Source organism: Nestor notabilis, unplaced genomic scaffold, assembly GCF_000696875.1.
Source record: "Nestor notabilis isolate BGI_N333 unplaced genomic scaffold, ASM69687v1 scaffold50, whole genome shotgun sequence".
NCBI lineage: Eukaryota > Metazoa > Chordata > Aves > Psittaciformes > Psittacidae > Nestor > Nestor notabilis.
In genome coordinates, this window is record NW_009910434.1 from 142,693 (window position 1) to 166,267 (window position 23,575).

At 41.3% G+C, this 23,575-nt stretch overlaps 2 protein-coding genes across 2 annotated transcripts in view; one reads left to right on the top strand and one right to left on the bottom strand.

Moving 5' to 3' along the window:
• The window catches only part of GPR39 (G protein-coupled receptor 39), an 81,446-nt gene extending 74,576 nt beyond the window's left edge, over positions 1-6,870 (top strand). Inside the window, exon 2 of the mRNA XM_010009929.1 lies at positions 6,347-6,870. Within this exon, the coding sequence (XP_010008231.1) occupies positions 6,347-6,870 (524 nt within the window). The remainder of the gene's footprint in view (positions 1-6,346) is intronic.
• A 348-nt stretch (positions 6,871-7,218) lies between these two features.
• Positions 7,219-23,389, bottom strand: LYPD1 (LY6/PLAUR domain containing 1). Its single transcript, XM_010009940.1, has 3 exons — positions 23,374-23,389; positions 23,152-23,289; positions 7,219-7,454 (listed from the first exon to the last, which is right to left on the bottom strand). The coding sequence occupies exons 1-3, from the start codon at positions 23,387-23,389 to the stop codon at positions 7,219-7,221; spliced, it is 390 nt and encodes a 129-aa protein (XP_010008242.1).
• Positions 23,390-23,575: the final 186 nt, after the last annotated feature.

A 23,575-nucleotide genomic window follows, 5' to 3' on the forward strand; every position in this document is an offset into this window, starting at 1 on the left:
TATCCTAGTGCCTTTTTATCCTAATTCTAGATCTCAGATGATAGAGGCTTCCTATCTATCTGGATGATGAGGGCAGGTGGCACAAAAGGGATGCAGACATGACAGCACTGAATGTCACAAGACTTGTTTGGGATCTACAAAGTGCTACATGTGTGTCCTGGGTTCAGCTACAGCAGTCATTTTCTTCTCCTTCTTAGTAGCTGGTGCAGTGCTGTGTTTTTGACTTTCAGTCTGGGAACAATGCTGATAACACCGATGTTTTTAGTTGTTGCTAAGTAATGTTTACTCTGACCAAGGACTTTCTCAGTCTCATGCTCTGCCAGAGAGGAGGGGAAGCCAGGAGGAAGCAGAGACAGGACACCTGACCCAAACTGGCCAAAGGGGTATTCCATACCACAGCATGTCATGCCCAGTATATAAACTGGGGGGAGTTACCCGGAAGGCCCAGATCGCTGCTCGGGTCGGGCTGGGTATCGGTCGGCGGGTGGTGAGCGGTTGTGTCCTTTTCCCTTGTTATTCCTCTTATCATTATTATTGGTAGCAGCAGTGGTTTGTATTATACCTTAGTTACTGGAGAGCTGTTATCTCAACTCGTGGGAGTTACATTCCTTCGATTCTCCTCCCCATCCCTCCGGGAGCGGGGGGAGGAAGGAAAAGGGGGGGGGAGTGAGCGAGCGGCTGCGTGGTTCCAAGTTGCCGGCTGGGCTTGAACCACGACAATGTGCTAACCCTTTTAGCGCATGATTTATGCTATAGGGACCCATTTATGTGCAGATACGAGCTCTGGCAGTTAGGCAAAAACATTGCGAGTTGCACAGAAGTACTAAATAAATGCTGCTGTTCCTCTTGCTTTTAAAAACAAGTGAGCTGTTGGGATAGGCTGGGAGCAGTAGTAAAAACTGTGTTCCTCTCTCCCACCCCCTGCACATCCTTCTGTTCATCAACAGCCAGTTGCTGTTGGTCAGAGACAGAGAGGGTTTGAGTCCTCTATTGATCTGGGTAGTGGCTGAACACCAGCTACTCACGAGAAGCTGTTCAAAGCTGAAAGTCTGACACTCTACCTAGCTACTGGTAGACCAGAGAAACTTCTCCAAACTCTTACCTGCCAGAAGCAGCACTGGTAGGAAATCCTTGAGGCTGGAGAGCAAAGGCAGTCCCCTACTTGAGGTGCTCCAATGTTCCTCAGTTTACCCCCACTGAGGAAGTGCAGCCTGCCTAGCTTCTCCTGCTCGACAGCATTGCCAAGCAGTGCCAACAGCCATTTGCTATCACTCCGGTTGGTTTCTCTGCTGCACTTACAAGTCAGACTTGCAGCAATGAAAGTAACAGCTGTTTGTAATCTGACATTTCAATGACAATTGTCAGTAGACAATAAGCATATGGTGGCTGACTTCTCACTTGCAGACAACTGCAGAAGCAGAGGCATGGAGCAGCTGCTGGAAGCCAGCACTGCATTGATCTGCAGTTGGGAAGGTCATCTCAGTGACTGAAGACTGCAGTGCGTGACTTTTGATGTTTTTCTCAAAAGCTAGAAAGACAATAGCCTAATGCCCGATGTCCCTATTTCTAATCAAAAGCAAGATTTTTGAGTCCTGGTTAAAATAATAACCATAGCACAGATACATGCCCAAACCCCACCTCCTGAAAGTAACACTTAATTAGTCCTGGAGTCTTTGTTTTCTTCCTTGTCCTGAATTAGTAGTGACTGATACCATGACCATCAAGAATCCAAGCTTAGCTCTAAGGTGTATTTGCTTTTGATTTCAAAGCCGTTTGTAGCAGAATCAAATCAGGAACAAGTGCTTTCCCTGTGATTAGTATTGCTTTAGGACAGTAAACTTAATAATTACAGGTGGTCTCAGTATTTTCCTCTTTTGGGAGCCAGTACCTTTGACACATGGTTGTAAGACTTCATGATTTAGGCATAGGGCATTAATGTCACATTATACCTTTGAGAATAGTTGGGCCAAGTCTGCAAATGTGAAATGTGCACTGAGAAGTTTCCCTCTGACCCAACTGTATCACTGCCTGCACTTGACTCATAACTCAGTAACCATAGGCTTATATTCCACTGACAATTGCCATTTAAATGTCAGTTTACAAGCAGATGTTGAGAACCTGCCTTTTTGCCATTAATTAAATCATAGAAAAGCAAAATTTGAGGTTTAAGGTTGCTTAGGGTAATGATGATGAGAGGAGCAGCAGAGGCCAGCAGACCTTATTGTGCTGGGGTCAAGCTGCAGGGACAAATGAGCATGTACATGAGTCGCTACGACAGCCTTAGTTAACGGGCTATGGCAGCCAAACACGGAGTGTTGTTGGCATTTCCTAGCAACCATGATCATTTTGTAGACAATCCCAAGTTTCATGGGAATGCTGGCAGAGGCCAGGGTAGAGGGGAGATGTTGGACTATAAAAGGAGACAGATTTAAGTGCTCAGGTGCAGAAAGGAAGACAAAAATCTATTCAAGAGCAGAAGCAGCAAGATCTGGAAGGGTGGAGAAGGCAGCCCTCTCTACTCTGCCAGGCTTTTGTGTGTATTTAAATCCTTCCCAGTAAAGTTCATAATGAATTTAATTCAGTCTCCTATGGCCCAGAGGAATGTTCTGAGTAATAAAAAAGTATTGCTAGGGGATAGATGACTGCCAAACTCCCATTTGGTGCCAGAAATGCATAGTTCTATTATTGGTGCTTAAACGCTAGGTTTATTTTACTACATAAGTGATCCTTTGTCACATAGTAAGAATTGATACTGAAAGATACACTTTTGGGAAGTTACAGTAACAATTCCCAAATTCAAATCATTGTTAAATTGGTATGATTTGTTTTTAAGGAGTTTTGGGGTGGGTTTTTTTTTCAGATTAAGGTAATGGTCAAACGTGGTGGTTCCTGTTCTGGGTAAGCTGTTTCGTGGCTGGTTTACGGCTTAGCTTTTTGAAGTGGTTTTAGTCAAGGATCTTTTCATGTCTGTCTATTTTTTTGGTACCTTGAAATACCTATATCAATGTTAAATGAATTGTAAGCTCAAACACTTACTTACAGGTTGAGCTATATTCAGTTACACATAGTCAGCTAGGGTATGGTGTATGGGCTAATGGACTTTTGATGATTAAACCAAGAGATTCAAGTGTATGTTGGAAATTTCAGGCACCAGTGATGGAGGTCACTGGACCACAGCATTACTTTGTTTATAAACATCAGTATTCCATGGAAGATAAATCTTTGTTCTCATCTAGTGTGTCACTTCAGTGCAGTGATCAGGAAAATGAGGAAAAAGAACAGAGCTGCTAATTTTTTTCACCTTGATAAGAGCTAGAGGAAGGGAAGGGTGGATATGAGATGAAACGAGAGAATTTAGCTCCTAGCAGGCAGCAAGCTCAAGGGAAAAATGGATCAGTCCTGGTGTAAGAGGCAGTTTGGTTTACTTTCAAGCTGATACAATGTAGTTTAAGCGTCTTCTGCACTTTACAGTACAACGCAAAGTTCTATGGCCTGTGTACAAGTTCAAATTGATGGCATCAATAATGCAGTCAAAATATTTCATATGCTAAGGTCTGAACAGAAAGCTTTTCTGATGGGCTCTGCTGCTGCACTTCAGTTTACTTCATACCTCCACGTCAAGTGTGACCAGTTGGAAAAAATCTTGTGAATTTGTCAGTGTGTTTATTTACCCGGTGCATCATCTCCTTTGAATCCACAAGCATTTTTTTCAAGCATAAAAATGAACAGTTATCACCCCTGGAAAACAACAAAGTTTTACAGCCTTCTTCTCCCACCCCCCAAAAGACTCACCTCACTGCACTGCAAACGGGCACAAGCAGCTCATTTTTCACTTGCCGTACACACAGCAAATACTCAGCTCCCCAGAACAAAAGTGACTGAAGAAGATGAGGGGAAATCTTAAGCATTTGGCATTTTGAACTAGAAAGAAAAGTCAATGGCAAAGAATTCAGATACAAGCAAAAAGTCAGACATCTTGGAGCAGTGCTTTTGAGGTTTAAAACTGAATACACACATTGTTTGCTTACAGTTTTTCACAGCAGTATTCATAATTTAGGAAACTATTAAACAGCACAATGAAGTGTCCTGTTCCTTACTAAGAACCACAAAGTCATACTGTAGAGCTTATTTTCTTTTCCCTTGAAAGAAATCATCTGGTAAAATTTGTCAAGAATCCTGCAGACCTGAGTTTATGGGCTTTGCGTTTCAGTTGCACAGGAGAAAAAGCCACAGCAGACCAGTACCATCGTTTTGCTGCCTTTTCGTAAGGCCCGTCACAAGTCGCAGCTCGGGGCTCCTTATTTTCTGTTGGTCTGTACTGGGACTGCTATCCCTGTATTGGTTGTGCTGACAGCAGATGAAATTTGCAGGCCTAATACAAAATTCAGATCAGCTTTTGACAGAGACACAATGGGTACTGACAAGTGAGGCAAGAAGGCAGGGAAAAGTAGGGCAGGGAAGCAAAGGTGCCTCGGATTGTATAGGAGTGGAATGAGAATAGAGACAAAGGTGAGTTACGGTAATTAGAGAACAGAAAATGGCAAAGTATGTATCTACATACATTTGTATCTACATACATTTGTCGCTTGCCTACTACGAACAGCCTTGCAGGGCTCTTACCTAGTGCTGTAAGTCTACAATATGCAAAAATCCCATCCTACCAAAGTTATTGTGACATTAAGTGATTACGGAAGCAGATGATCAAAAAGACAATTTTTATTTGGTAGCTTATTCAGTGAGATCATAAATTTGTTAATTATACCTTTCATTAACACAATTAATTAAAAAGAAGACATTTCATACCTTTTATTTGCTCAGGGGTGGTGGAGGAGAGAACTTGGACATACCTGTTTAAGCCCTAGCAGTTTTAAAGTTAGGAAAAATCTTTCTTCTCTTGTCTGCCTCCCTTCCCCATTACGTTCATGTCTTTCCCCTTGCAAAGAGCAATTTTCCTGGCTTGGAAAATCAGCATGCACGATTTCAAAACTGTGTTCCTACAGTGCTCTGTTCAATGGTGCATTCTACAGCAAGCTCTTTGATGGGGGCAATCTGACTTAGTCTAGACACGTAAGAATTAAATGCTTCTGTGCTTCTGTTGGGAGAAGAAGTTAGATGTTGGAGATTAACAGTATCACCAAAGCCTACTGGAAATGACAACGGTGCACCATCAGGATACTCTCTACTGCTTTGTGCCTCTGCAGCGGGGAAGTCAACCTGCAACTTCTGCTCCCTCCCAGTGTTCACATAAGGCACATTTCCTGCAAAGAGAAAAACAAAGCAAAACCAGTAATCCGGTGGTGTAAGGTGTTTCAGAAGTAATGCTTGGGGGGGGAGCACTGAGAGGAATTGCTTTGTTACCTGTTATGTCATGCAAGATGTCAGGATTTCCAGTGCTTACATACACCAGAAGCGGCAGATGCCAGTGAGGATTGGAGTGCCTCCCCCTTGCTCCATCTCCTGCCCGGGAACAGAGCCTGCTCGAGGTCACCCACACCTTACTTAAGGGCTGCCCGTCTGAAGACAGCACCACCACTGCAGCCCTAGTGAAAACCAATCCACAGAGGCAGAGTTTTCAGACATCCAACACTTCCGTAACCCCCTTTTTAATGCCATTAGTGATGCAGCAACATGTATTTATACTTACATATAAATACAAAATGGTCAGATACCACATTTTAAACCATAATTTATAATCTGAAACTGCTTACACTTTCATGACTAGGCTTGGGTTTTTCTCATTTACATTCATAATTTAATTCCACTGGAATTTGATTTTAAGAAAGCCCAACAAATCTTAATTACCATAAAAAGATCCATACATATTTTGCTTAAAAATATCTTCTGTAAGAGGAAATTTACCAAAAATAACACGAAATATAGTATTATGCATACATTTTCTTTTTTTTTTTGCAAAGTACAAACAAGAATCTGATCTCTTCTGGGTATTGCCTGATCTAATATGGCTATAGCTTCTATTTATTTTGTTTGTTTTTCAAAGTAAAGGGAAAGACATAAGAAATGTGAGAACACAAACTAAAATAAAAATGCTTTCTGTTCAAAGATACAGGTATCAGTGAAAGAACACTTTGAAAACCAACAAATGACCACAGGTACAAATAAACATCAGCCAAGCAGTATGCACTCTTCTGTCAGAGCATGTGCTGCAGTGACCTTGTAACAGTTATTAAAAACAACAAACAAAAAAATGTTACTTGTAGAAAAAGCTGTCAAGCAAAACATTGAGAAATTGGTACCATTTCCTAATGAGTAAGTGCAGAACTGATACTTAGTGGTTTATGGTTTTTTCCTCCCATGTATGCACACCTCTTCCTCTCTCTGTTCGCAGGACTGATTATTGCAACTCTGGCCATATGCTGGATGCCAAACCAGGTTAGAAGGATTATGGCTGCTGCTAAACCAAAGCAGGACTGGACTGTCCCTTACTTCAGAGCGTACATCACTCTTCTTCCCATTGCCGATATCTTCTTCTACCTCAGCTCGGTGGTGAACCCCCTCCTGTACAACATCTCTTCTCAGCAGTTCCGCAGCGTGTTCCTGCAGGTCCTTCGCTGCCGCCTGACCATACAGCATGCCAACAAGGAGAAGTTTCTCAGAGCAAACCAGAGCTCCAGAGCAAGGAGCAGCCGGTCTCTGCGCCCACTGCTCTTCATGTCATCTAGGCACAATTCTTCTACGAGGAGCAATAATAAAGTTTTCTTAAGTACTTTTCAGAATGAGACCAAGCCTGACTGCAGTCCACAAGAACCAGGACCTGAACCACAGCAGCCCATCTTGGAAGGAGTGCCCCTAGAGACTAGCTCAGACCCCATCCCAGACACACCAAACGGCCTTTGTGAACATCAAGTATGACTTCATAAGGCAAAGTTAACGATTAGCAATGAACTTAAAAACATGGAAATCAAAATGACCAAGGAATTAACTACATCTTAAAAGGAATAACACAGGTGGGTTTGTTTCCAGTTACGCAAGAAGAGCAGAGTTCTGTATCCTGCTGCTGGGACTTTAAGTGCACACTCGAAATTCAATCTGCTAACTGAATTCATTAGCTGCCAAAAATACCAGCCCCTTTCTCCCCACAACTACTGAACTTCCCTCTTTGTTGACAGGGATTTGGAAACAAACAGAAAATAACTGCAGTGTCTGAAGAAAGGAGGAGACAGAACAAACTGTGTCAAGGCAAAAAAACTTGCTTGAAGTTTAGCAATACAAAACCCACAGAGCCAATGTAAGGAGCAGAACAGTGGTTATCACGTGTGCCCTCAGCACCACGCCAGAATTCCCCCTCTTCTTCGGCCGGGGTCCATTGCAGAGTGGAGTGTTGCAGCAGCTGATACAAACAGAGTTCACCTTCCCTGGAGAACAAAAGGACTGGTACCCAGCAGAGGCTATCAGACACGCTGCTGAAGAGGCGCAGGATTTGCGATACATGATTCCTGTGACACAGAGCAAAGGTTACTTAGTTTGATATGAACATGGTTTTGCTTTACAACACGATTCATGCTTGAAAACTGTTGTGGAACCTGTTTACATTTCCAAAGCCATGCTGGTGATTTGAGCCAGAGCCCTCAGCTGTGACATGGCTAACAGCTCTGCACTGCAGGAGAAGCACAGCCGTTCTGCTTTGGATTTTCCTTTGATTCTGGTCAGAACCAAAGCTGTTAGACTCAAATGATACATTCTTATAACCAGAATTCCCATCTTTTGGAATAAATTGCTGGAATAGCTGTAATTGAAATGCAGTTAGTTTCGAAATGGCTTTTGTTCCTGTTGCTGAACAAGTCTGAGTTAAGGTGTCTAATTACAGTTTTCTATGCTGTTAATTTGTCTTTTGAGCATCTTTTTTTCCTTTTCTTGTTCCTTCGCCTCACACAGACAAGTAACCAAGAGTAAAAGGAGAATGACTATCAGCAAAACTTCACACCCTCACCCCCTTTTATTCTTTTAAAGAAAAACTAGAAATACTTTTCTAGGTAATCTCAGTTCTTGCTGTCTTTGAAGCTTAATACCCTCAACAACAAAAATTTCCCTTTGTACAGAAATGGCTTTTCTGAGTTGAAAGTCTACCCTTTTAGAATGTAATTTAAATTAATCTAATTTTAATTCATAATCTAATTAAATTTATATTCTATCAAATTGTTTTTACCTGAAAATGTACATTCTGATGCACATAGCTGTTATTTTAAAATGGTTCATAAAGGTTTTAAAATACATAGTTGCATTTTCCCCTGACACTGGAAAATGGCTGTGGCAGTTCTACATCTCATTGCTGTAACATTTTCCTGCAAGTGATACAGTAGAAATTGTGTGTTGGAAAAACATATACATAACACATAAATAGATAATGGAGGTTTGCTCAGATTGCCTTCTGGTTACAAAAAGAGGTAAATATTCCTCAGGATAATAAAATCATGATTCCTTTTGAATACGGGAGTCTCAAAAGTTTTTTTTCTGGTGGATGAAGTGCTAAGCCATTATCCATCACGTCTGAGAAGCTGTGGCAGTCTGGTGGAGCTCCCACAGAGTGGAAAAGGGGAAATATAACCCACATTTTTAAAAAGGAAAAAAGAAGACCCAGGGAACTACAGGCCAGTCAGTCTCACCTCTGTGCCCAGCAAGGTCATGGAGCAGATCCTGCTGGAAACTATGCTAAGGTACATGGAAATAAGGAGGTGGTTAGTGACAGCCAACATGGCTTCACTAAGGGCAAATCATGCCTGATGAATTTGGTGGCCTTCTGAGATGGGGTTACAGCACTGGTAGCTAAGGAAAGAGCAACTATCATCATCTACCTGGACTTAGGCAAAGTGTTTGACACTGTTCCCCACATCATTCTCACCTCTGAATTGGAGAGACATGGATTTGACAAATGGGCCACTTGGTGGATAAGGAATTGGCTGGGTGGTCACAATCAAGAGTTGAGGTCAACAGCTCGATGACCAAGTGGAGACCAGTGACGAGTGGTGTTCGTCAGGGGTTGATATTGGGACTGGCACTGTTTAGCATCTTTGTCAGTGACATGGACAGCGTGATTGAGTGCACCCTCAGCAAGCTTGCCAACAACACCAAACTGTGGTGCAGTCCACCTGCTGGAGGGAAGGGATGCCATCCAGAGGGACCTTGACAGGCTCAAGAGGTGGGCCCATGCAAACCTCATGAAGTTCAATAAAGCCAAATGCAAAGTCCTACACCTGGGCCAGGGCAGTCCCAAGCACAAATACAGGCTGGGTGGAGACTGGATTGAGAGCAGCCCTAATGAGACGACTTGGAGGTGTTGAATGACAAGAAGGTCAACATGACCCAGCAGGGTATGCCCGCAGCCCAGAAAGCCAACCATATGCTGGGCTGCATCAAAAGGAACATGGTCAGAGCGTGGCCCCTCTACTCTGTTTTCACGGGACCCCCCCCTGCAGTTCTGTGTCCAGCTCTGGGGCCTCCAACATAAGAAGGACATGGATCTGCTGGACCGAGTCAAAAGGAGTCCATGAAGATGATCAGAAGGCTGGAGCACCTCTCCTGTGAAGACAGGCTGAGAGAGTTGGTATTGTTCAGCCTGGAGAAGAGAAAGTTCCAGGGATACCTTAGAGCAGCTTCCAGTACCTAAAAGAGATGACAAGAAAGCTGGAGAGAGACTTTTTACAAGAGCTTTGTACCAAAATGAATGGCTTTGATCTGAAAGAGGGTAGATTCGGATTAGTAAAAAACTTCCTACTACCTGTGAGGGTGGTGAGGCACTGGAACTGGTTTCCCAGAGAAGTTGTGGGTGCCCCATCCCTGGAAGTGTTCAAGGCCAGGCTGGATGGGGCTTGGGGCAACCTGGCCTAGTGGAAGGTGTCCCTGCCTCTGGCAGGGGGGTTGGACCTTTAAGGTCCCTTCTAATCCAAACCATTATCTAATTCACCTGAAGAGCATAGGACAGGATTCCCTTGGAGACCAGCGCCTCTGCATCCTGGAGCATGGTTCCAGAATGTTTTTAAATGCACAATGACTCAGACTTTTTTCACAGGAGTGAAGCAGAAATATGACCCACAGGTACTGAATTCACAGTACTTGCAGATACTGGTTCAGTCCCTGGGGACTTTGGAAATAAGCACTACCGCACTGCACAGTCCAGTAGAGACCTCTGAAGTAGCAACTGCCACTGTGCTACTAAATGCTGTGTATAGCAGCAAAACACCATTTGTTTGGGTTATGCTCAGGAAGAAGGATTTCCCGTCTTCAGAGAATTTTAATTAAAGCAATTCTTCTACGCTGTCGCCACATTGCTGCCATCCCAGCAATGCAGGGGTTTCCCTGTTTTCTGTTCTCCCTCTGCAAATCTAAACTCTGAAACATGTTTTAAGGCTATCTATCTAGTTACACTTATGAAGAGAAGCCCTCAAGTCAGTGTTAAATCTTTCTCTGTCTCCAGTGAACTTCAATCAATCAATGCAATGCGGCAGGTACAGCCTTTTCTCAAGAAGGAAGAGGAGCTAGAGGCTGTTCTAGCTGTAACAGTGAAGGTGCACAGATTGAGAGGTACAATCTTTTTTTTACTACAGTTTGCAAAAAGAAGGGAGCTGTGTCACTGTTGGCAAACCACTTCTGTCAAGGAGCCTCGACTGCGCTGTCACCAATTGGTTTCCAACACTAAAATCTCAGCTGGTGCTTCCCACAAAGACATGGCGCTTTGTCCATGTTCCTCCTGCAGTCTTCAGGAGTTGAGGCAGCCGTGACTCTTCCCATAGCTATGATTATTTTTTTTCCTTCCCCTTCCATTTTCCAAAAGGAATCCTGTGTTCAATGGAATTAGGCACAGAGATTGTTCTCCCATCTCTAATCTTGCATCTCTTCATCTCATACTCATTCGCTTCACCTACAGCCACCCAAACTCAGCTGCTCCTCAGTCTTCCATATGAACATCAATGAATCAACTTTTCCCGCAAGGACCAAGCCTCTAAAAAGCTTTTGACATCGGCAATTTCCTATTCCTGTTGTTTTATAGATCACTCTCTTCCTGCCATTTCCTTTTCACAGGATTCCCACAAAGCCTTGTTCTCAATTCAAACTATCATATATTTTGCACTTTTCCCTGTAGATGAGGAGACTGGAACGGTTCTGTGCTGTGAACAATTAGATAATGCCCTCTGAGGCATGGTTTTCAACAGGCAACTCTAGGAGATCTCTCTTAAAAAAAAAAAAAATCAAGTCCTGCAGCTTAACTGCATATGTTTACAACAGCTCTGTTCTCCAGGAGAAATTCCACAGGACAATCCCGAGCTCCTTGTGAAGGCAAAACACAGTATTCCTGCACAGATTGAAATTTTACGACTCAAAGTTTCTTGCACCATTGGACCATGTTCATGCCTGAAAAAAGAGAATAATCTAACTACGAGTAAAATCCCACTGTAACACTCCTCCTGTGGCTTTTCTGTAAATATGTCTTACAACAGGCAATTCCACTCCCAAATGATTGTTTATTCTCTTTCCCAGCTTTAGTAATCACAATTATAACAAGATTCTTTACATAATTAAAAGAGTCAGCACTTCTGTCAGCTTTTCAATACCTACTTGCCTAAAGACATGCCCTTCACATCCATGTTTCTTTAAGTACCTATAAGATTCTTTAGAGCTCGCAAATCAGCTGCTATCATACACTAACTGTACTTCTCACGAAGCATCAGCTATGAACTAAACTCGATCAGCACAGAAAAGCTGTGCTTCTCTCTAAATCTGCAGTATCCTTATAGCAAGATACAATGAAAACAGGCATGAAAAAAGAGAATGTTAGCACTACAGGAGTGACATTTAAAAAATGCTTCAGCCATGACTTCACTTTTTTTTTTAACTATGAGTGTGAAAAAGCAATGAACTTCAAATAATACGAATTAAAGAAAGGCAGGAAAAATGCTCTTAAACCTTTTTTCCTATCATATTGTGATTCCAGTTTAATTGTGATAGGAAACAAATTAGTACAACTGACTTCCATGGTATGATGCCAGGGACACTAGTCTCCTTGCTCCAGCAGACAGGTTAATGTACCGCAGCTCACCCACTGATTTCAGACGGGACAACAGCAATGTTTCCGGATTATCCCTAGAGATTTTTCCTCCAACTCCTCTCTTGCAGTGGTTTGTTGTACTGTTAAGCCAGCTCTGAAACTATCTCTGAAATCTTCCTGAAACATGTGCCATCAGCAGGCTGAACTGCAGACAGTTTTTCAAAGTGGTTATCTGCCTCGTAAGACTCATATCACAGACATAACTGCTAATTGCTGGATATTCTTGCTTGAGCAATCAGCTTGATACATTCATTAACACATCACCTGGAAATACTAGTGCTAACCTTTCTGGGAGCTTTCTTCTACCTCAAGATTTTTCCGAGTTGCTGGCTAGGCAAGGAGACTGCATGTTTTACACTCTGCTTTTACTGGGATGGGGTCATTCCCAGTGACCTACCCTCAAGAATTCACACTAGTGCCCAATTAGAATATTTGCTAATACAAGATCAGTATATTTAGTGCCCAATCTCTTGATGGATAAGTAGCAAATAATTTGTCCTTTTTCACGGAGTCAGCAGCCCCCAACAGCAGCATGCGTTATGCATGTGTGTAGGTACTATAATGATGTTTTATTACTACTAATGGCCAATTGATTTTCCTTCATTTTGGCTTTAAGGTTTGTAGGATTGGCTGAGGATATAGTTCAAGTGCAAGTACTTTTAAGAAGAGAGGGGAGTACACAAGCCTGGAATATAAGCGTGATGGTGCAGTAGTATTCCACACCCTCTCCTTCCACATATACCTACTACAACTGCTTTAAAAAAATAAAGCTTTGGGCTTATATCAGGCATTGAAAATCTACTCCAAGTCTGAGCAACTTGCCCATTGTTACACCTCTGCCCCACATGCGATCATACATTTAGATAGTGTCAAGGCCCAAACTATAGGATTTCTGCCTTACTCCATGCAATGAAGACATGGTATGAATCTTAAGTCTTTCCTGTAGTTCCTACTTGTAATACTGATTTTCTCACCTAGATCTGTTCTATACACACCCTCCCCACAACTGCCAAGCTCAACCCCCCCACACTTCTCTGCAGTCTAGTCCTGTGCATCCGCAGCCTGGCACTGTTTTGGCCACATGCAGATGCGTTCAAGTCAGATAGCAACAAACGCTTCACGTTATAATTTATTCCAATTCAAAAGTGAGAGTTCTTTCACCTACCATGTCTGCAGAGCCCAGTACATGTTCTCTTGAATAACAGCTTAACTTGTTACTAGGACAACCAAAAAAGGTGACATCACACCTGCTTCTTACACTGTGTGTATGCAGAAGGCACCAGAAGATCCAAGCTTTTTCTCCTGCTGCTCAAGAATGATCTTATTAGGCACCTTCAATTCTTGTTATAGCAGGTACAGACAAAACAGAGCGAACGTAAGCATGACTCTCCAACTGAAGAGCCAACCGTAATCCGAGCAGTGTGGAACTTTAGTTTGCATCTGTACTCTCCAGATTGTCCTTCAGCAAAATACACAGAGTGTCTCTGAAGCCAGGATTGGCAAGTAGGATACAACCAGAGATCAGTGACCTAATTTCTAAAGAAAACCAGTCACCTTCCCACCCTGTGACTCAACTGCTGTGAAACTGGTGTCTGCAGTGGCACACCTCAGCAGGAAATCGTGACATCTGCTTCACCCTGGAACAGTTTATGGCCTCATGGCCACAAACTCTTAGCTGTAAGTTTGACTTTAGTCAAGTAGATGATGTTGCTTCATCCAACACTAACTTTTCTACTCAACGCTTTGAGATCTGGTGTTTAATCTTGCCCATCTCCTGCAAGCAAAAGGCCAAGAAAATCCGCCAACAGTGGACAATTCATACTGTGCACACACAACCCCTGGGAAGCCCCCAGAAGTTGTCCTAGCTAAAGAGTTAAGCATTCTTTTAATGTTGTTGTTCATAAAGACAAGCCCAAGGACCATGCTGATGAAATTATACTCACCTTTTGTTTTAATATCCTGAATAGCTCCAATTCCCTTAATTCACTGAAACTTTCAACTTTCTGGTCTTGGTGAGCCTGCGAGTTTTCCTTCTTATTGTGCTTAGGCTTGATGTCTTGTCTGCCTATCCATGCTTGCTTTGTGATTTCAACTACATATTTCATCCTTTATTTCTTGTCCTAAACTGTCACTTGCTTACCCTCCCCTTGAGTGAAATTCAGTACCCAGGAGGTGATGTCTGTTGAAATCTAAAATGAGAACTTATACTAGTGCAAGAAGAACATGTAAACATTTAATATCCCTTTCTGAGGAATATAAACCAGACACATGTGACCGCTTCTGGATTTTAGTATATCAGTAATGTTCAAAATTGGGTTCAGACTACACACAAATAGGTTCCTAAATTATATTTTTTAGTTTATATGGATTTTGTGCCCATCTTTTTATGGCTTCAGTGGTTTTGCTGTGGTAATTGTCTATTTCTTAGCTAGTACCTCTTCACACACATCATACAGTGAGAGACTGAAAAAGGTCCTATCGAGATTTGCTCTGTTTTCTAGAGAAAGTGATTGTAAATACTTTAATCTAAAAAGGTCCTAAATATCTTAGAAGGTGACTGAATGTTGAAAAGCAATCATTCTTCTGACATTGTGCTTCCCCAGTGGTTGTTTTAGTTAGGTCATGTATTTATTGGTTTAAAATATGAATTAAGCTTCCCCAACACAAATCCCTTCATCTGTTATTGTAAATGTACTTGCTAAAAACTACAGTTAAAGCCAGTGTAAAGTATAACCACATCCAACCATATCCTCCGTGTTTCATTTTACACTAACTCTTCCTATCCTCATCTTCTCAACTTTCTCTCTGGACCTCACAGGAGGCTTAAATAATTTGAACCCTACCAGAAGTTTTATAATAAAATTTCCTAATTACCTTATAAAGAGCTAATTAAATACAGTTAGCAGCCATGATCAGTGTTTTGCAGGGGAAAAAAATCAAGGCACTGAAATCAAGAGACTTGAAGTCTATTGCAAAGATATGTCACAAACTTCCAAAGTTTTAATCCTGTGTTTTAGGACTGCAGCTATTTCATCCCCACCCCTCCCTTTGATGCATTCAGTAGAAAAGATGTAGCATATTCATGTTACTAGGCTCTTTCGGAGTACACAACTGTAAAAAAACCTGAACAAAACCAAAATAAAAAACCCCCTCCCAAACCACATCTGGTTGAATTAGCATATTTTCATCATAATTTTCTATGAAAACCTACTCAGCATCATCACAAATCCTCCATACAGTTGGCACTTCTAGAAAGTTGAACTTTTTTGCAGGATATAACAGGAGGCTTTTGACAATGAATGTCTGGCCTCCCCACTCTCCTTCTGACCCCAGATGACATGGACTGACATGCCATCTTGCAGAAATTAAATCATCTCAGAAAAGAAGTGGACATTTGTTGACCGACGGAGGACAAGGGTTTGGATTATGATGAAAGCTCTTTGTAAGTCATGCCTTCTAATTCTTGTACTGGAAAAATGACTCAAAACTGCATTGTTAATAGCATAAATAACAGCACAAAGTAGTCTCTGTCATTGCTTGCAATATCATATAGCAGAAGCAAGGCATTAAATTGCTTAAAAATGCAGAGGCTGAGAAAGTTAAATACAGCTTCTAATGGTGGTATTATCAAATATTTTTTGTAAAGCCACAGGAGGCTACAAACCACAAGTCAAGGCTTAACTTTCACCTGCATAACTAATTCTTTTGTTTTCTACTGTTCTTACTCATTTCTCTGCTCACTAACGTGGACCTACAGTAAAGTCAAGCACTAAAACACACAATCTTTCAAACAAAGCTGGCTCACGGCATTCCCTTGTCTATGCTTTTCTGATACAAAGGTATCAAGAGCTAAATGGCCTTGGATATCAAGATCTAAATATACCTGATCTTCCAGCAAGAGAGGTGAACTTTAGACTTAATTTTCAGAATCCTGTATGAGCATTTTTCTTGACAATCCTTACCTGCTGAAGTGAACTGGGAAGGTGCAGTCCCTGTGCCTTTGCAGATGCTAAAATGCTACACCCTTGTAGTAAGTCCCATAAATAATTTTACACTTGAATAATCTTGCTGCATCCTACTCATTAATGTCCCTACCAGTTTCAATGGAACGGCTCACAGGTTTACACTTGCATGCCAGCACCTTTGAAATCCATTCAGCTTTTAGATCCTTAGCTATTTTCATGCTTATAGTTTTACAGCCTGTTCAACTTCAGAGCAGGATTTGTCTGGATTTTGTATTATTGCTTCCACATTCAAAGATTCATTGGTAATCATGGCAAAACAGGTTATATCAAGTTAAAAAAAAAAATAAAAAAAAATCTAGACTACAAAGGAAAAAATGGAAATGAACAGAGTCTGGACTAATTAAAACACACTTGCTGATGTTTTGATGAGGTCACTGCAAATTAAGTTAAGGTCATGCCACAAAGTTTTGGAAATACAGTTTTTTTGTGTGTGAAACACAATAGGAAACTCTTGAAGGCGGCATAAGAGACACCAGGCCATGGGCACTGTATCATCACAAAATTCATTTGTATACTTTTTATACAAGTCTGAAAAATAAAATAACATAAAAAGCTATTGTCTGTGTCGTATGAAAAATGAAATTCACTGGACCACATACCGCAACTTCCTTAAAATAATAGAGCCCTTCATAATCTCTGCACTTGGATCTTGGTCATGGCTTTCAAGTTGTAAACTGCTTGAACTGTTAACTCCACTGTTTCTTTCCTACATTTAAAGGCAGTCAGAACAACAACCTACTATGTAGGGGCTGTAACTTCTCCTCAGCTGACACACTTAGTTCAGTTCACTGCATACACGGCTGCAAGTTTTCTGAGCAGCCCAAAGACTGGAATGAATTTAGTGGTAAGAAACCAGCTTTGGCCTGTGACAAAGTGTTTCTAAATGGTAATACACCCACAGCTCCAAGTTTTCAGCATACAGTAGAAACTAACGACATCGTTTCAAAGTCTTTTATTCAGCATCAAAAACAAACTGCATGTTTCCAATATTGGTTACTGTGTGTTCATTTCTTCCTGCACCTGGCAGTGTGAGACAATGTTACAAGTAACAACTGTCACATGCCACTTTTTTTTAAACTGTCAATAAAGATATATTATGCTTTACTTAGATTAAAAGAACATCAGAAGTTCTTTTGAGTTGTGTTGATGTGCTTTGACCGAAAGAGACAGTGTAGAATAAAAATAAACAAATCTACTGCCAGCTTAGTGGATGTTTCTTACTGTTTCTAAATGGATACTGGTGATGCAGCTATTTGCCTATAAAATTTTAATGCCTACAGTGATTCTGAAGACATTAAACTTTGTTTGCTGTTTTAATCATTTTGTCAATAAATGTACACCAGAGTATAATTTCCCCTTGATACAAGTATGCAATTAGTATTAGTACTAATGGATGCTATACATGAAACCAGAGAAAAGTACGCGCTTCTGTAATCCTTAACAGCCGTACATGAAGCAAATTCATCATGGTAGCAACACAGCAAGATAAAAGTAGTAAGTAACCACATGTAAAGAATTTCCTGTAGGTCAGCTCATCACACAACTTAGACTGTGTTTTCCTCTGCCTCATAAAACAAATGATGGGGAAACCCAGTGCTGAGGAGAGTTTAAATAAATAAATAAAATTCAACAGTGAGATGATGGTCTTGTTCATGATGTTCCATGCACTACTTTTAAGCTAAAAATTACCACCACTGCTTTTGCTTTAATTACATTACAGGATTATATACTGTGTAAATACATTAAAGGGACTGCTGTAAACCAAACAAATTTCTTTCTTATTGCAGATTAATAGAAATAATGAGGTTGTTTCCCAACTGACTTGCAAAGAAAAATTCATAAACAGTCTTATTTTGATGCAGACAGACATCTAAAAATATCAGTCTTGCTACTGTGGATTTTTTTTTTCCCAATTGTGAAAGTAAAAGCTTGTGCATGTAAGCTCACAACTACACTGAAGCACAAGGGATACTGTTCAAAACATACACATGGGCAGGTTTCCTTACAGAGAGTCTGCAGAATTCAGGCTGGCTGCCTTTCTGGGCTGCCTGTCTCATCCTTCATGCTTTATTGCTTTCTGATCTAGTCACATTGCAGTTTCATTTTGCCTTAAGTAGGTTTTAGAATAGCCTTTATACTCATACAGCTCTTGCCTTCAGTAAAAGATAAACTTCATTACCAGTATGTTTTCTACAATACATGTATGAAAGTCTATATATATATATGTTACATACTCGTCTCCATATTGTTAAGATATTTTATCTGATCCCAGTATACTGTGGGATTTCTTTGTCCCTACTTACATTCTAAACACGAAAGAGCACTGGCATTCCTAAGTTAAAAGTTTGTAGATAGGCAGCAGAGAGGCAGGTGGAAGAGGGGAATCTGCCATGGGTATTTCCACAAAGCAACGGCAAGTGGAATTACTGTAAGTGGGAACTTTGATCCTTTGTCAAACATTTCATTTACACAGTTTTCAAACACCTGCTTCTCCAGCTAAGAATACACTAGAAACGTATCCTCTATGTTAATTTCTGTGGGACAAAAATGGCTCTGCGTTGTCTTCAGTGCCACCTCCCATCCTCACTGGTGTCCCCACTAAAGGAGAAAAGCACCTTTTTTTTTCCCCCCCCCAAGATCAAATGAACAAATTATTTTTTAGGATTATGCATCCCAGGTGAAATCCTGTCTTGTCTTCCTATATCTCCCATGGGAACAGTTAACGGAACTGTGTAAAACTTGTTCTAGCACGATTTTTAAATACAATTCTGTTTAAAATAAGAAAAACATTATGTCATTTAATTGACAAGGTGTCCAGTTCTGTGCACTGACAGATCCCCAAAGTACAGCTGAAATGTGAACTGCCATAGCAAAGAGCACATTTGCAGGGGAGGCAGAGTTACACTAGTTCCACATAATCACTTAATCAGATACATATGTACTGGATTGAGCATACTTATCAGTACTGCTCAATTCATTTTAGGTTATGCAATGGAGCAAACATCTACCTGATGCTACAAACAGCTGAGATAACACGCCTGCTGATCTCACTCAAAACATCGTAACTGCTTTATTAGCTACTTACATCAGATGCTGTCACAGCAATGGCCACTTTTAAAGTTCTGGGTTAGAAACATGCCTATGCTGCTGTTATTTCTCACCTGAAGCCAAAAAGTACTTCTAAAATTGGTTCTCCAGAAACTGAGACAGCATTCTGAGAGAGCACAGTGACATTTAAAGCGCTAACCCTAACTTTATAGCAACTGAAGGGGAGTGGTTCGCTCAGCTGTGATGAGGCACGAGGAACTATTTTACAACACAAATGAAAGAAAACTGCACAGAGTTGCAGCTCTCCGTTGAGTGATTTACAGAAAGTTTAATACAGAAATGAAGCTGAACACTAACAAATATGTGAGGAAAAAGGCCGGGTTGGACAGAGCCTTGGGCAACACTGTCTAGTGTGAGATGTCCCTGCCCATGGCACACTGTAGACACACCACAGAATGTAAGTCAGTTACTCCCTTAATAGCAAAACAAACACACAGGTTAGCATCCTGTAAAGGACGGGTGACTACATCAGTAGGTTACTAACTCAGACCATGAACTTTATCTCAAAATATTGCATTTAACTTTTAAACAACTGTCGTGGTTTAAGCCCAGCCGGTAACTCAGAACCACGCAGCTGCTCGCTCGCTCCCCCCGTTTCCTCCCCCGGCTCCCGGAGGGATGGGGAGCAGAATCAGAGGAATGTAACTCCCACGGGTTGAGATAAGAGCACTCCAGTAACTGAGGTATAATACAAACCACTGCTGCTACCAATAATAATGATAAGAGGAATAACAAGGGAAAAGGACACAACCACTCACCACCCACCAACCGATACCCAGCCCGACCCGAGCAGCGATCTGGGCCTTCCGGGTGACTCCCCCCAGTTTCTATACTGGGCATGATGTGCTGGGGTATGGAATACCCCTTTGGCCAGTTTGGGTCAGGTGTCCTGTCTCTGCTTCCTCCTGGCTTCCCCTCCTCTCTGGCAGAGCATGAGACTGAGAAAGTCCTTGGTCAGAGTAAACATTACTGAGCAACAACTAAAACCATCGGTGTTATCAGCGTTGTTCCCAGGCTGAAAGTCAAAAACACAGCACTGCACCAGCTACTAAGAAGGAGAAAAAATGACTGCTGTAGCTGAACCCAGGACAACAATGAACTTTTTCATTGTTCAAAACAAGTTTTGGAGAACTCGTAACATTTTGCTCACTGACACAGCTATATTTTATTAAGAACAAAAATGGGTTAGTCTACAAAAATTAAATTCTACTCGTTTGACTGTATCTAGTCAATAGGAAAAAGTCTTAATTATGAGATTGTGCTGTCAAATAAATGCAAATTCATGTCTTTCATATTCTGGGTTAAAAATTCAAACTCAAGCCTATTATAAATTAAAATCAATATTTGAAACATTTCAGCTTTCAATGATAAGCAACAACCAAAAGAATCAAGTTATGAAATATACTGGTAGGAATAGAATGAATTATTAAATAAACCTTTGGAGGAAAAGGGGATTTATATTACACACATTTAAATATCAATTAGGAAAACGAACAATAGAGGATCATGAACTGAATCATCTGTTTTACAATCGCTCCTCTTTAGAACTGACTGAGAACAACAGAGAAACCAAGCTTGCAAAGTAAATTTCACTCAAACTGAAATAGGTTAAAAATTCAAATTCATTAACTAGCTGAGATTTGCAATCTCTAAGCTTAAAATGAGTAAGAACTGCATTTATAGAAGGAAATTACATAAAATAGAGCAGTGGTACCTGCTATTGCACAGCATGCTAGTTACCTCCTAAAGGGAAAATCCAAGGATCTGCTCAGACACAAAATAAAATTGCACAGAAAAAACCCCCAACAAAACAAAACAAAGAAACCCACCCAGAACTTTCCTTTAAGAGCACCTTATTTACTGTGTTGCAAACCAATTTCTTGATAGGAATAAGGACAAGGTATACATTTTTGGTGTGCCACAGTCACCCTGGCCACACTGCAGTCTTGCCTGCTAGTCTGAGATGAGACATGGGACTGACTGTGCCATCCTCACCCCAGCCTACGAGCGGCTGCCCCTGAACACAGCTGAGGGTGTGTGTACACACACGTGCAAGCCCACTGATCCAGCGACTTGCACCTTCATCTGCGAGGGGCTTACTTGCCTGAAAACACTTCTCTAACATTCACCTGAAGAGAAGATCACAGATTGTTTCTGGAAGGCTGCTCCAGCCTGAGGTTGTAACAAATTGAAATAAAAACATGAAGGAACCAGGAAAGACATTTCTAAGAATGTCCAAAATCAGCAAACACCAAACAACGTTAAGACTTCAATGAGAAGTGTCTCCATACCATGCTAACAGCCCTTCAAGTCACCACAGCCTCCATTCAAACCTATTAGAAGTAATATAGAAGCTGTGGCATGCAGACAGCAAAGTCTTCAAACATTCACTGAGAGATGCTTGGACTTTAAAAGTACTGTGTAAGCCATAAATACCTCCCATCCCCACCAGTCTTTCCAAGTAAACTTGAAATAAAATCTTGCAATAATATATATTTTGAAAGAGACTGATCTTCCTTTAAACAGAGATTTTCCCTCTACACCAGAGGGCTTCTAGATGTTTTACAGAAATACAGTTACTGTGGATGGACAAAATAAAGTGCCAGGGGTTCAGCTACTTTCAATATGTAACAACAATTGTGATTGTTTACCTGTGATTCATAACTCAGTGATCTGAAACTACCAGCCCAAGTGGTACTAGCTGATTGGTAAGCACTTTGAAAATATGAATGAATAGTCCCCTCATGCAAAGAGCCAGTGTTACTGTTCAAGATGGATGGCTGCACACATTTGCTAGGTAGAGTGGGATCCTGCTGTTACTGAAGGACTCACTGAAAAAGGACAGACTACAGTGTGATTTATGTTAACAGCAGAACAGTCCTTTACATCAGTAAACGCCACGCTCTACAGCTTGTCCTCACTTGTAAAATGTGCAATCCCAGAGAGCAGCTTCCCTTTAAATCAGGGTTCTGAAGCCCCAGCCTGCCCTCTGCTCCTTTGCCAACCACTTGGAACAGAGGTCACATCCATGTTGAGGGACATCAGGGAGCTGCTGCTAGCTTGCCCTTCCTAACAACTGAGCATCTTAATGGCTGTCTGCAGCAAGAGCAGGATGCTCCATGAACTCCAGCTCCCACAAACACACTTTGGTGCCACCCAGCCCTGAATTCTCTAATCACGCTGTAGTCTTCTACTCACATAGATGGCTACAGAGCAACGTGGTGGTCTAAAAAATGAAATTCTTCCCTCTAAATATCAAATGCCTTCCATGACACTGAATAAAAAAAAAGGCAATTTATAACACTGATCAAAAGGCAATAGAGGCAAGATTCAGAATCACAGCTAGCTTCCTCTTGAACACATTTATCTTCAACTATACTAACTTTAATATTCATTACAGTAGGGGAAAAGCCCCCTTACACTAAGAAAATTGGTATGGCAAACTTATTCGTTTGTGCCACCTCCCTTTACCCCTCACTCCCTTCTCTTTGATGTTTTCTTTTATGGACAAAAGCTGAGATGACTACACTTTCCTTGCCTTAAGATGAACCTTCAGAGTATATGAATTGCTAGAGTAAATAAAAGAAAGGAGGGAATTACTAATTTAATGCTGTTCCATCTCTTGGGGGAAAAGCCCATGTAATTAACTATAATGAGATTAAACTAACTTGTTGTTATTAATTTCCCAGTGCTGCGAAACTAAATCTGAGACCCATAAGACTGTGTATTAACAGCTTTATCAACATTTGGCTTGCATCCTTCAGTGTTTACACCAGTTTTAAAGGAAAATGATTAACTTAATTGAGTTGCAAAGTCACTTAGAAGTATAAGAAATTGAACCTGGTCCCTTTAGGCAGGAAGGCCACATTTCGCTGTAGCTGAAGCCTGTGAATGGGTAGAGTCAAAAGCCACACTGCTCTCCAACACAAACACACACAAGTATAATTATTAAATCCTTACCAAAACTTTTTTCCATTACTTCCTTCTGACACATATCTTGAACATTCACTGTACAATTCACGATGAACTCGGGAGCGGAGCAGTCATTATTTAGCTGGAACTCCTCACACTGGTAGCACTGTATTTGCAAACCCAAGCCTAAAACAGATCGACTTTGGTCAGGATAATAATAGTATTAAAACCAAACCAAAACAATCAACACGTGCCACAGATCTTCCTTACCTTTCCCTCTTCGCATTTCGTTGTGCCTATCTACCCAACAGCCCATCAGAAGTGGGACTTCCACACAAACAACGCAAGATAAACGCGTCGCCCACTCTGCTGAGACTATTCCTTACACGCTCAGCACCTGGTTAAGAAGCAGGCTCCGTTCCGCGGGGCTCTGTGGCGGACACCCGGAGGAACCGGTACTGAGGCGCTGCCG

What these genes read in the sequence shown, in the direction of transcription:
- LYPD1 (XM_010009940.1), bottom strand. An exon ending in AGTAATGGAAAAAAGTTTTG is followed by an intron (nt 7,455 to 23,151) that starts GTAAGGATTTAA and finishes TCTGTGTCACAG; the next exon opens with GAATCATGTATCGCAAATCC.